General features: G+C 45.4%; 1 protein-coding gene across 1 annotated transcript in view; it reads right to left on the bottom strand.

Annotated features, from left to right (window-relative positions):
• The window catches only part of LOC119974615 (protein spinster homolog 2-like), a 128,176-nt gene extending 117,145 nt beyond the window's left edge, over positions 1-11,031 (bottom strand). Inside the window, exon 1 of the mRNA XM_038813648.1 lies at positions 10,509-11,031. Coding sequence (XP_038669576.1) covers positions 10,509-10,722 — 214 coding nt within the window. The 5' untranslated portion in view covers positions 10,723-11,031. The remainder of the gene's footprint in view (positions 1-10,508) is intronic.
• Between the last annotated feature and the right edge of the window lie 1,827 nt (positions 11,032-12,858).

Below are 12,858 nucleotides of genomic sequence, written 5' to 3'. Positions count from 1 at the left end.
TTCTATCTTAAGCTGCAATCAAAGATTGTTCAGGAGGTGCAGTCATGTAGATATTATGACACTGCATTATTAAATCAGAGAACACACATTCAAATCCCACCATGACAGCTTGAGAATTTGAATTCAGTTTCAAAACAACTTATTTCAGTTAAAGTGAACACGGTTTGTCAAGAAAATGTTTACTAATCTCCTTTAGGGAAAGAAAGCTTCAGGATCGACAAGTGGCTCCAGTCCCACAACACTTTTTGAGTCTGAAGTGGCCTAGTAAGCCAAGCCCAAAGAATACCACCACCATCCGATTGGGCTGACGAGGAATGTTAGCAATACCTGCATCCGGAGAATGAATTACCAATTTGTTAAATTAACTCTGATGAAGATCACACCCCAACGTGGTGTTGCCTCTTCAAACTGCGTAGTGACTATTCAGTTCTTTGATGAACACATAATTATTTCTGCACAAGAAAAATATTCTTGTTTTTGTGTTGTTCCAAGGAGATAAGGTTTCCTGGGATTTGTTTTGAATATGGTATTGGGCATGGACTGTGCTACATTCTTCAGTATCAGTACGGTCCCCACACAGCCCAGGCAAGCTGTGCATTTTAACTTCCACTATAACATGGGAAGCTGGTTCGAACGTCCACGACTGCACAGGTTTAACATCAATACTGGCATCCTCCTATCGATGATAAGGTGTAGGAAGAGAAGTAGGCCATTCGGCCTGTCAAGTCAGCGCCACCATTCAATGAGATCAAGACTGATCTGATATAATCCTCAACTTCGCTTTCCCACCTTATCCCCATAACCCTCGATTCCCTTGCTGATTAAAAATCTGTCTATCTCAGCCTCGAACATAATTAACGACCCAGCCTCTACAGCTCTCTGCAGTGAAGAATCCCACAGATTCACGACTCTCTGGGGTAGAAATTCCCCCTAATCTGCCTTAAATGGATGACCCCTTACTCTGAGATTATGCCCTCTGGTCCTAGACTCTCCCACAAGAGGAAACAACCTCTCAACATCTGCCCAATGACAAGAGGACCAAAACTGTTCACAGTATTCCAGGTGTGGGCTAACTAGTGCCTTGTATCGTTTCAGCAGGACTTCCTTCTGCTCTAATCCCTTTGAAATAAAAGGCGAGCATTCCATTTGCCTTCCCAAATACCTGAACTTGTGTGCTCGATTATAACCTCTCATATCGAGGCTGCTGATACCATCTTATTAGGTTATTTTGTCATTTGGTGTCAGGAACTTTGAACTGGAAATCACTTTCTGTCAGAGCAAACTCAAAAAAAAGGGTGTTGTAACGTTCTCGCTCTCTCTCCTCCAAATATCTTCAAGACCTTTTATGCACAGCAACATTTATTTACAAGGTGCATTGCAGCAACTCGCCAAAAACAGAACTAAAGAAGTTATACACAATTATCTCTATTTCTCTCTCCACAGATGCTGCCAGTCCTGCTGAGTTTTCCAGCATCGTATCATCTATATACAGAGTCACGGTTTGGAACCGGTCACATATAGCATTCACCTGCTTGTAACGCTAGCCATAGTGACTGTCTATGTACATATCAGTACCTACGTTGGTTGTTGCAGAGACGTTTGATTGCAGTTAAGGAACGGAAGTAAAAATACTCCCACACCCGGACGGTGGATTTTTAAACCAAAATGCCTCCTTGCACACCTCATGTCAGGTGGACGACTTATTAAAACACTGTGATCTACACTTCCCATTCTGACCTGGACTGCCGTCACCGTTGTTCATTGTCCCAGTGCTCAGCTGGGATAATTTTTGCCATGGTTTTGCAGAGAGGGCAATGAATGAAGAAAATGAAATGAAATGAAAATCGCTTATTGTCACGAGTAGGCTTCAATGAAGTTACTGTGAAAAGCCCCTAGTCGCCACATTCCGGCGCCTGTCCGGGGAGGCTGGTATGGGAATCGAACCGTGCTGCTGGCCTGCTTGGTCTGCTTTATAAGCCAGCGATTTAGCCTTGTGAGCTAAACCAGCCCCTTGAGCTAAACCAGCCCCTGATGAAGTGATCTTGAATTGTATTGGTGCTGGACACATGGCTGCATGAGAAATTGCACAGCTCTAGAAGCAGTGCTACATGACTTTTCCCTCCACTGCAACATAGTATATGATGAGGAACGTCATGCAAGAGGCAAAGGCCAGACGTAACGAAGTACTTTTCAAGTGTAGTCACTGTTGGAATGTCGGAAATGAGGCAGCAGAATTGTGCACAGCAAGCACCCACAAAAGCAACATGATTATGGCCAAATGATCTGTTTTGGTCGAGGGATGAAACGTTGACCAGGAATATCTGCAGAATAATGCCGTGGGATATTTATATAAGCATTAGTTTAACAGCTTGTATGGAAGAAGGCACCGCGGATAATGCAGCACTCCCTCAGTAGTGGAGTGGAAGCCCTCAATTTTCTGACTCAGAGCACTCCCTTCTGAGTCACCACTGCCACATAAACACCTATTTTTATTCCACGAGTAACAGGTTAATCTTGAGCAACAATTCCATTTTCTCTCACCAATAACCTACTTCCTTACACTTCCACGAAACAATTAAATGCGTATTGAGCATTGTGTAGCTGGAGTGCGGGAACTGTTTCTGAAATTACTCATTCCTCTCACAGTCCCATTGTAAGCTCACTTACTGACGCCACACTCCAGTCTACATGCCTGGCATCATCCAGAGGGCAGAGGGCAAAGACAGCAACAGGGATATCACATACTGTTGCAAAATGCATTCACTAGATAGGGAAATGCTGATACCTTAGTTCGGACTTTATTTCCCAAATCTACTTATTGATCTCCTGCTTAATGTTAATCTTAGTATCCAAGTGTAGCTAATTGAGTCAAAATGAAGGAGCGACTAGCAGTTCAATGGAAGGGCTTCATGCGATCTCCAGTTAATGGCCATTTTGGTGGATGTTTTCCCATTGCTTCTCTTCCATTTTTATCCTTTCACCTCCAGCACGAGGTTCCTGCCAAGCCCAACCCAGGTGACTATTTTTCATGAGCAAAGCCAGATAGCCCATTTCTGCCCCCACCCAATGATCACATCAAGTGTCCGCTCTCCAGGACAGAAGTGGCTGATTTCTCCCTTCCCTGGCCTGAGGACTGACCCCATTTGCAGTAACTCAGTCAGCACTCCCAACACCATCAGCTAAATTCATCACGAACCACACAGCAAATCGAGCCTTTGCTAATGTACAGCTCAGTCAGTTCCACACCGGGCAGTGTCGAAAGACACATTTTGCCTGCAGCCGCTGAATCTATTGATGCTTCAAGGTAGCCAAAAGAAAAAAAAACATACACATCTTCTTCTCATTCATTTATAAATGCTCACACTGCAGCTGTCAGTTAACACGAGCAATCTCACTGACAGACACACACAGATACACTCACCAAACGGATTACTATCAGCAATTCCTGCCCCTGTGACACTCTTCACAGGTATACTCAAAGCAATGGCTTCATACATCATTTAGCTTAAAAAGACAAAGAATTATGGCCATGTTCTGTGTCCAGCTGGTCTGCTTTCAGACTTGAATAATTGAGTGCTCGGCGCTGCCTGTCCTTTACAATTGATCCACTGTGGGGTACAGTGGGTTTTTCACCTTTACTGGATTGCAAAACGATAAAACTGGCTTTAGAGAAATGAACATTGCAGAGCGAGAGAAAAATGTAATGAGCCCCCTCCCCACCTGCAAAATATACACCGAAACCCCCCTCCCCACCTGTAAAATATACACTGAAACCCCCTCCTCACCTGTGAAATATACACTGAAACACCCTCCCCACCTGCAAAATATACACTGAACCCCCCCTCCCCACCTGCAAAATATACACTGAACCCCCCCTCCCCACCTGCAAAATATACACTGAACCCCCCCTCCCCACCTGCAAAATATACACTGAACCCCCCCTCCCCACCTGCAAAATATACACTGAACCCCCCCTCCCCACCTGCAAAATATACACTGAACCCCCCCTCCCCACCTGCAAAATATACACTGAACCCCCCCTCCCCACCTGCAAAATATACACTGAACCCCCCCTCCCCACCTGCAAAATATACACTGAAACCCCCTCCCCACCTGTGAAATATACACTGAAATCCCCTCCCCACCTGTGAAATATACACTGAACCCCCCTCCCCACCTGTGAAATATACGCTGAAACCCCCTCCCCAACTGTGAAATATACACTGAGCCCCCTCCCCACCTGCAAAATATACACTGAAACCCCCTCCCCACCTGCAAAATATACACTGAGGGGGCAGCACGGTGGCACAGTGGTTAGCATTGCTGCCTACGGCGCTGAGGACCCGGGTTCGAATCCCGGCCCTGGGTCACTGTCTGTGAGGAGTTTGCACATTCTCCCCGTGTCTGTGTGGGTTTCACCCCCACAACCCAAAGATGTGCAGGTTAGGTGGATTGGCCATGTTAAATTGCCCCTTAATTGGAAAAAAAGAATTGGATATTCTAAATTTATTTTTAAAAATATACACTGAGCCCCGCTCCCCACCTGCAAAATATACACTGAAACCCCCTCGCCACCTGTGAAATATACACTGAAACCCCCTCGCCACCTGCAAAATATACACTGAAACCCCCTCCCCACCTGTGAAATATACACTGAAACCCCCTCCCCACCTGCAAAATATACACTGAAACCCCCTCCCCACCTGCAAAATATACACTGAAACCCCCTCCCCACCTGCGAAATATACACTGAAGTCCCCTCCCCACCTGTGAAATATACGCTGAAACCCCCTCCCCACCTGCGAAATTTACACTGAAACCCCCTCCCCACCTGTGAAATATACACTGAACTCCCCTCCCCACCTGTGAAATATACACTGAAACCCCCTCCCCACCTGAAAAATATACACTGAAACCCCCTCCCCACCTGGAAAATTTACACTGAAACCCCCTCCCCACCTGCGAAATTTACACTGAACTCCCTTCCCCACCTGTGAAATATACACTGAAACCCCCTCCCCACCTGTGAAATATACACTGAAACCCCCTCCCCACCTGCGATATATACACTGAAACCCCCTCCCCACCTGTGAAATTTACACTGAACTCCCCTCCCCACCTGTGAAATTTACACTGAACTCCCCTCCCCACCTGTGAAATATACACTGAAACCCCCTCCCCTGCCAAATACACAATCGGGTAAACATATGTCAAAGATTACTCAACCACCTAGTTCTAACCAGCCTGTAACTGCTTGGCAGCAGAAATTAGGACATATCTTTTCAGGTTGGACCTGTTTGGGACAGAGGTGCATTTTATCCACAAACTACTCTTCCTCCTTAAACAAAAATTCAACAAGGAATGATTTGAAAGGGCTGCACGGTGGCCTAGTGGTTAGCACAGCTGCCTCACGGCACTGAGGTCCCGGGTTCGATCCCCGCTCTGGGTCACTGTCCGTGTGGAGTTTGCACGTTCTCCCCATGTCTGCGTGGGTTTCGCCCCCACAACCCAAAGATGTGCAGAGTAGGTGGATTGGCCACATTCAAATTGCCCCTTAATTGGAAAAAATAATTGGATACTCTAAATTTATTTTTTAAAAAGGAATGATTTGAAGTCAATTAATACTATTTTTCATTCCTACCTACCACTCCCAAAAAATACTCATCTGTGTCAACCAATTTCCCACTACAACATCCTATCAAAGATGATGGTGATTTCCTTTTTGACTGGAGGACTAAGTCTACTGATTTAAACAGGGAACTTTATGATACATGTGGTTTAATCACTTGAATAATGCTTTGGATATCTCACACTTTAGTACATTGCAGAATATGCGACCCTGGTTTGAATACCAACATATATTGACAATGCATTTCTTAGTTTTTGCTTCAGGCTACTTATCCTGTCTTATGGAAACAGGACCCTTCAACTTGCTCAAATAGATTTGGTTACTGTCGAGACAGTGTCAGCGTTGAATTGATTCAACATACAGACCGTGTCATGCACCTGCTAATCTGTGCCTGCCAAAAGTATCTCCAACAGATTTTTGTGTCCAGAATACATGCAGAGAAAAGGTAAAATATGGACTTGGATACTGTTGGAATAGATCATCTCATAATGCACCCCATTATAAGTGGCATGGTAGCACAATGGTTAGCAAAGTTGCTCCACAGCTCCAGGGTCCCAGGTTCGATTCCCGGATTGGGTCACTGTCTGTGCGGAGTCTGCACTTCCCCCCCCCCCCCCCGTGTCTGTGTGGGTTTCCTTCAGGTGCTCCGGTTTCCTCCCACAGTCCAAAGACGTGCGGGTTAGGTGGATTGGCCATGGTAAATTGCCCTTAGGTTAGGTGGGGTTGCTGGGTTACGGGGATAGGGTGGAGGTGTGGACTTAAGTAGGGTGCTCTTTCCAAGAGCCGGTGCAGACTCGATGGGCCGAATGGCCTCCTTCTGCACTGTAAATTCTATGATCCGATAATCAGCTGGACTTCATTCCTCAACCTTCGGTTTAAAAACATTTTACATTGAGAGTTACATTGTGGGCAAGAGGGGTCCTGGAACCTTGCTGGATGACAGGATCAACAGTCCATCTCCTTAAGCAAAGAGATTTAAGATAGAAAAAGAAAATAGGAAAATGACAGAGAAGGAGTGAGAATGGTTTAGAGTGTAATCAGGTACCAAAGGAGAATTAAAGAGAGTGAAAGAAAAGACAGGATTAAGAGACATGTTACAGAAAGGAAAAGGAATTACACTTTTAAAAACCCTTTAGGAGCAATTATCTACCAGCGAGAATGATCCTTTACAATCTCAATTGCTCCCTTTCTGGGCTGGAGAGGTTTAGTAAGGTTGCAGGAAGATAAAGCTCCTCATTAAGAAGCTGTGGGTCTGAAGAATAATCGTACGGACTCAAAATGTTAATTCTTGTTTCTCTTTCCACAGATGCTGCCAGACCTGCTGAGTCTTTCTAGCATTTTCTGTTTTCATTTCAGATTCCCCGCAACCACAGTAGATTGCTTTTACTCAAGCTGTAAACCTCACATGCTGTGGCAAGATCAAATGACAGTCAATGTGCAAGTTTAACGATTTCAAAGAATCACAAGGAGGTGGAGGGTGAGGCCGTGTATTCACATGGCCAATACTAATTATTTCAGCAACTTGCAACGGGTTTGCGATTCCTGGAGTATCTCTTCCTTGTCGGTTCCTATTAAACCGGGTATTTGTGGCAGCAAATTCTGAGCAATGTACAGTCTGGGAGAGTTATATGGTCCCTGTGGATGGGTAGACTTCTCGTTTGGGTATGAATCATATAACCTATTCAGGTGGGAAGGATTTTCACAAATAATAAAAGGAATAATGAATTAGAGTGTAATCAGGTACCAAAGGAGAATTAAAGAGCGTGAAAGAAAAGACAGGATTAAAGAGACATGTTACAGAAAGGAAAAGGAATTACACTTTTAAAAACCCTTTAGGAGCAATTATCTGTAAGGATGAGGTGGGGGAGTAGCCTTTAAACGGGGTTAAACCTCAGCACATCCTGTAATATAGCACAAAGGAACAGGTCTTAAAAGGGATGGTGTTACGATGTGTTACAGTTTCCGCAAGGCATGCGTGTTAGTGTGGAGAATTGGACACGCATGTCATAGTCCAGAGCTACAGATGATGATGGAATAGATTGCAATTTCTCTCTGGCTGATCAGGAATCCCTCCCATTTTAGCACCTGCCATTGGCGAGTGTTGGAAAGATTTACAGATTGATGCTTAAACTGTTTGGCCACATTATGAACTCACCTTCCTTGGTCATCAAGTCCTGGGGTGAGATTTGAACCCAGAGCTTATGACTCAGAGGCAGGGATGCTACCCATTGTGTCACAAGATCCCCCATATGGGGATGGTAGGTCAGACAAAATAACGAACAAGGAATCTTCACATCCAGTAATGTGAGTTTCCAGTTCAGGATGGAAGTTTAGAACCAGTGATGGTAGTGTGTTTAAATTATTTCTCAATGATCCCTGTTTATTTTGAATCCATAAAATATATAATGCGTATTGCATACACAGTTCAGTGTCTATAATGAATTGGAATGATATTAAGGGTGGAACAGTGGCACAGTGGCTAGTGCTGCTGCCTCATAGCACCAGGGACCCGGGTTTGTTTCCGGTCTTGGGTGACTGTGTGGAATTTGCACGTTCTCCTGTGTTTGCATGGGTTTCCTCTGGGTGCTCCGGTTTCCTCCCACTGTCCAAAGATGTGCATGTTAGGTGGATTGACCACACTAAATTGCCCCTTAAGTGTCCAAAGATGTGAAGCTTGGGTGTAAAGATGAGGTGGGGGAGTGGGCCTGGGTAGAGTGCTCTTTTGGGGAGTTGGTGCAAACTTGATGGTCTGAATGGCCTCTTTCTGTACCGTAGGGATTCGAAGTTGGAGAAATCCACTAAGAAGTTGTCCATTTGTTGGGGCGGCACTGTGGCGCAGTGGTTAGCCCTGCTGCCTCACAGCGCTGACGACCTAGGTTCGATCCCGGCTCCGGGTCACTGACTGTGTGGAATTTGCGCATTCTCACCCCACAACCCAAAGATGTACAGGGTAGGTGGATTGGCCACGCTAAATTGCCCCTTAATTGGAAAAAAGAATTGGGAACTCTTAAACTTATATTAAAAAAAGGAATTTGTCCACTTGTTAATATTAGCCCAGAGGAACCAACCCATCTAACAGTAATCTTTTCCCCTTCTAGGCTGAGATTTATTTTATACAAATGTAAACCCTTGGACACAGACTGAACTATACAAAAAAGCCCATTAGCTTTATGGATCATCTGTTGGGCTCCTTGGAACGGTTTGTAAGAACACACTGAAAATTAATGAGTGGATACAGAAATGACAGCAGCAAAGCATTTATTGGCCAGGCCCTAATATTTGCTCTCCTTTTATAACCATGAGGAAGTCTGTTCCATTGTTACTGGTGCAGGGAGACCTGAAAGTAGATGGGTCTTAGAGAAGATACTGGTGCTTTTAGAGAACCCGAGTGCAGACAATCACAGAAACCCATTCCAATGGAACATTTGTAGGCCACTTACACTCATTTGAAAGAGCTTTGTATTAATGTTCCTCAACAGCCTGGGAATAAGACCCTCTCACCTGTTCAGGTGACTGGTGATTGGCACCGTGAACAGGTAACTCCTTGGACGGCACTGCCTGTCGACACCTGCTCCCCTTCAATGTTACAGTTCCATACATCAACTTGAAACGTGGTTGTGATCCAGCTCTACCAGGAAGGGGGGGGGGGGGAGAGAATGTGGGGAAAGTAATCCCCTTACAGTACCCAAACCATCAATATACAGTGTTTGATTTGTAAAGACACACAGTAGTTAAGTGTTTCGCATGAATTACTCACTAGTGAACAGTGTTATGTTTGTAAAGATACACACTAGCTAGTGTAAAGACACAAACTAGTTAGATGCTAGTGTATAATATTTTGTATGTAAAGATACACATTAGCTAGTGTGTATTTTTACATACAAAATAATGTACACTAGTGTGTAACTAATGTAAAGATACACATTGGCTAGTGTAAAGACACACTAGTGTACAGTATTTTGTATGTAACGATCCACTGGCTAATGTAAAGACACACAAAACACTATACTAGCTAGCGTAAAGACACACTAGTGTACAGTATTTTGTATGTAATGATACACACTGGCCATTTAAAGACACACATTACACACTAGTGTACAGAATTGTGTATGTAAACATACACACTAGCTATTGTAAAGACACACAACACTATACATATGTGTTTTTACTATAGCTAGTGTGTATCTTTACATACAAAATACTGTACACTAGTGTGTAACTAATGTAATGATACACATTGGCTAGTGTAAAGACACACACTAGTTACATACTAGTGTACAGTATTTTGTATGTAATGATACACACTAGCCAGTGTAAAGACACACTAGTATGTAGTGTTTTGTATGTAAAGATACACACTAGCCAGTGTAGACACACTAGTGTAGTGTTTTGTATGTAAAGATACACACTAGCCAGTGTAAAGACACACTAGTGTAGTGTTTTGTATGTAAAGATACACACTAGCCAGTGTAAAGACACACTAGTGTAGTGTTTTGTATGTAAAGATACACACTAGCCAGTGTAAAGACACACTAGTGTAGTGTTTTGTATGTAAAGATACACACTAGCCAGTGTAAAGACACACTAGTGTAGTGTTTTGTATGTAAAGATACACACTAGCCAGTGTAAAGACACACTAGTGTAGTGTTTTGTATGTAAAGACACACTACTGTACAGTATTTTGTATGTAAAGATACACAATAGCTATTTAAAGACACATTAGTTACACACTATGGTAGAATTTCAGTTAACGCACACACATTCTAACTACAGTGGAGGTGATGCTCTCGATCAGAATACATTGCCGGTTTAAGAACAGGTGTATTCATTCCCCCTTTGACCGTCCCAGGGAATCTCCCTCTCGCTCTCGGTGCCTTACCTGCCACCGTGTACCGGTCCATATAATTCACCACGTAGCCGAAGCTCAGCACCCCGGCCGCGATATGAGGGCGCAGGCGGTAGAGCGCCCGGAATTTCTCCGCCGGGCTGCAGGGCGCCTCGGCGGCGGCGCCGGTGTCGCGGAGGGTCTGGATCTCCTCCGAGGAGACGGAGCCGGAGAGCGGGCAGTCTGAGGTGTCCTTCTCCACACACATCTTCCCGCGGACTGCACTGCACTGGGAGTGAGTGAAGATCAACCGGCCCGGACACACACACACACACTTGAGGGTGGAGATAAAACTGGACCAGCCCCTCCTTTAAAAAAAACCCACAAGAGCAACACAGCGTGTGTCTGTCCTGATAAACACAAATTGAGATTCAGATCAGCGTCTTCCCGCCCCCCGCCAGAATGAGGATCCGGCAGCTTTCTCTCCACCAGCAACCCTGCTCCATCCCTCCCTCCGCAATCAAACCTCAACTGAGGCACAAGTTGGTGCCCGGAGAAATCTTCTGACTTTTTTCCCCCCTGTCCTTTAAAATGGTGTTTCCCTCACCGCCACAGTGTGGAAAACCTGCTTCAAAGGCACTGCCCGGTGGGACCCACCAGCAAGTAGCCTCCCCTCTCCCCACCCCCAGTGAGACTGCACCCGGGTTTCAGTCAGCTCCGGGCAAGATGTGTCTCTGTACTCGGCGCTATCTCTGTATCTGCCTCGATTACGCCGTCTTTAATTTTAAATTGTGAACAATCTGACCGTCTGGAGATTCTGGTCGGAATTGCAACTGGAAAACTCACTCAGCATAAAAGCCAATTGGATGTGAGCATATTTTGTGAGATTGTTACAAAACACACAAAGTGCCCGCCGCAGTATGTCGATGTAAATACTTCGCGCGATTTAGGAACATCTTTTTCCTCATTTTCTTCGGGCGATCGTGAGTTTATGAGAGAGAGCGAGGGAGAGGAAATCTCTGCGATAAACTGCAGCTAGGGGCACAGACCCAGACGCTGCTCCGAAATACTGAAAGGAGAAGTTATCTGGTGCTTGCTGATTATCTCGGCTTTTTTTTTTGAACGTACAATTTCCCAATTTTCTAAATGAGGAGAGGTCATTGGGTTCTGAGTCCCAAAGGCAGTGGGTTTGAGCCTCCCGTGCCGGAGATTTGAGCACATCACCTAGGCTGACAATCCAGTGCCTTACTGCAAGGAGGGCTGCACTGTCGGAGGTACTGTCTTTTAGGCTGACAATTCAGTGCCTTACTGCAAGGAGGGCTGCACTGTCGGAGGTACTGTCTTTTAGGCTGACAATTCAGTGCCTTACTGCAGGGAGGGCTGCACTGTCGGAGGTACTGTCTTTTAGGCTGACAATTCAGTGCCTTACTGCAGGGAGTGCTGCATGGTAGCACAGTGGCTAGCACTGTGGCTTCACAGCGTCAGGGTCCCAGGTTCGATTCACTGCTGGGTCACTGTGCTGAGTCTGCACGTTCTCCCCGTGTCTGCGTGGGTTTCCTCCAGGTGCTCCGGTTTCCTCCCACCGTCCAAAGACATGCAGGTTAGGTGAATTGGACATGATAAATTGCCCTTGGTGACCAAAAAAAGGTTAGATGGGGTTATTGGGGTACGGTGAGACAATGGAAGTGAGGGCTTAAGTGGGTCGGTGCAGACGCGATGGGCTGAATGGCCTCCTTCTGCACTGTATGTTCTATATACTATGTACTAACACTGTGGGAGGTACTGTCTTTTAGGCGGACAATTCATTAACTTACTGCAGGGAGTGCTGCCGTTGGAGATACTGGGCTGGATTCCCTGCAGCTTTTCATGAGCTTTGATTATCCGCCCGTGCGCCAAACGCGATTTCGGCGTGGGGCTGCGGGGAATCCAGCCCAGTATCCCCAATAGTGCAGCACTCCCTGCAGTAAGTCAATGATATTTTTTGCAGAAAACTGGGGAGTGCAATGCCAGCATTTTTACACTGGTGTGGAGACATAGCCCCATTTTCTGTGAATCCAGCCCACTGTCTTTTAGGCTGTCAACTCAGTGACTGCAGGGGGTGCTGCACTGCACTGTTGGAGGTACTGTTTTTTAGGCTCACAATTCAGTGACAGTGCAGGGAGTATTGCACTGTCGGAGGTACTGTTTTTTAGGCTTACAATTCAGTGCCTTACTGAAGGCAGCTGCACTGACGGTGTCTTTTTGATAAGATGTTTAACCCAGGCCCCATCTGCAATTACCTGGCATGCTTTCAATGGGAGTTGTTCCTGACGCTCTGGTCATTAATTCTCCAATGTCACCTAAAGCAAAATATCTTATTACTGTTAGTGGGAGCTTGTTCCTTAGAATGCAATCCCTACAGTGT

This window comes from Scyliorhinus canicula, chromosome 12 (genome assembly GCF_902713615.1).
Source record: "Scyliorhinus canicula chromosome 12, sScyCan1.1, whole genome shotgun sequence".
NCBI classification, from domain to species: domain Eukaryota; kingdom Metazoa; phylum Chordata; class Chondrichthyes; order Carcharhiniformes; family Scyliorhinidae; genus Scyliorhinus; species Scyliorhinus canicula.
This window is presented reverse-complemented; position numbering and strand designations above follow the sequence as displayed.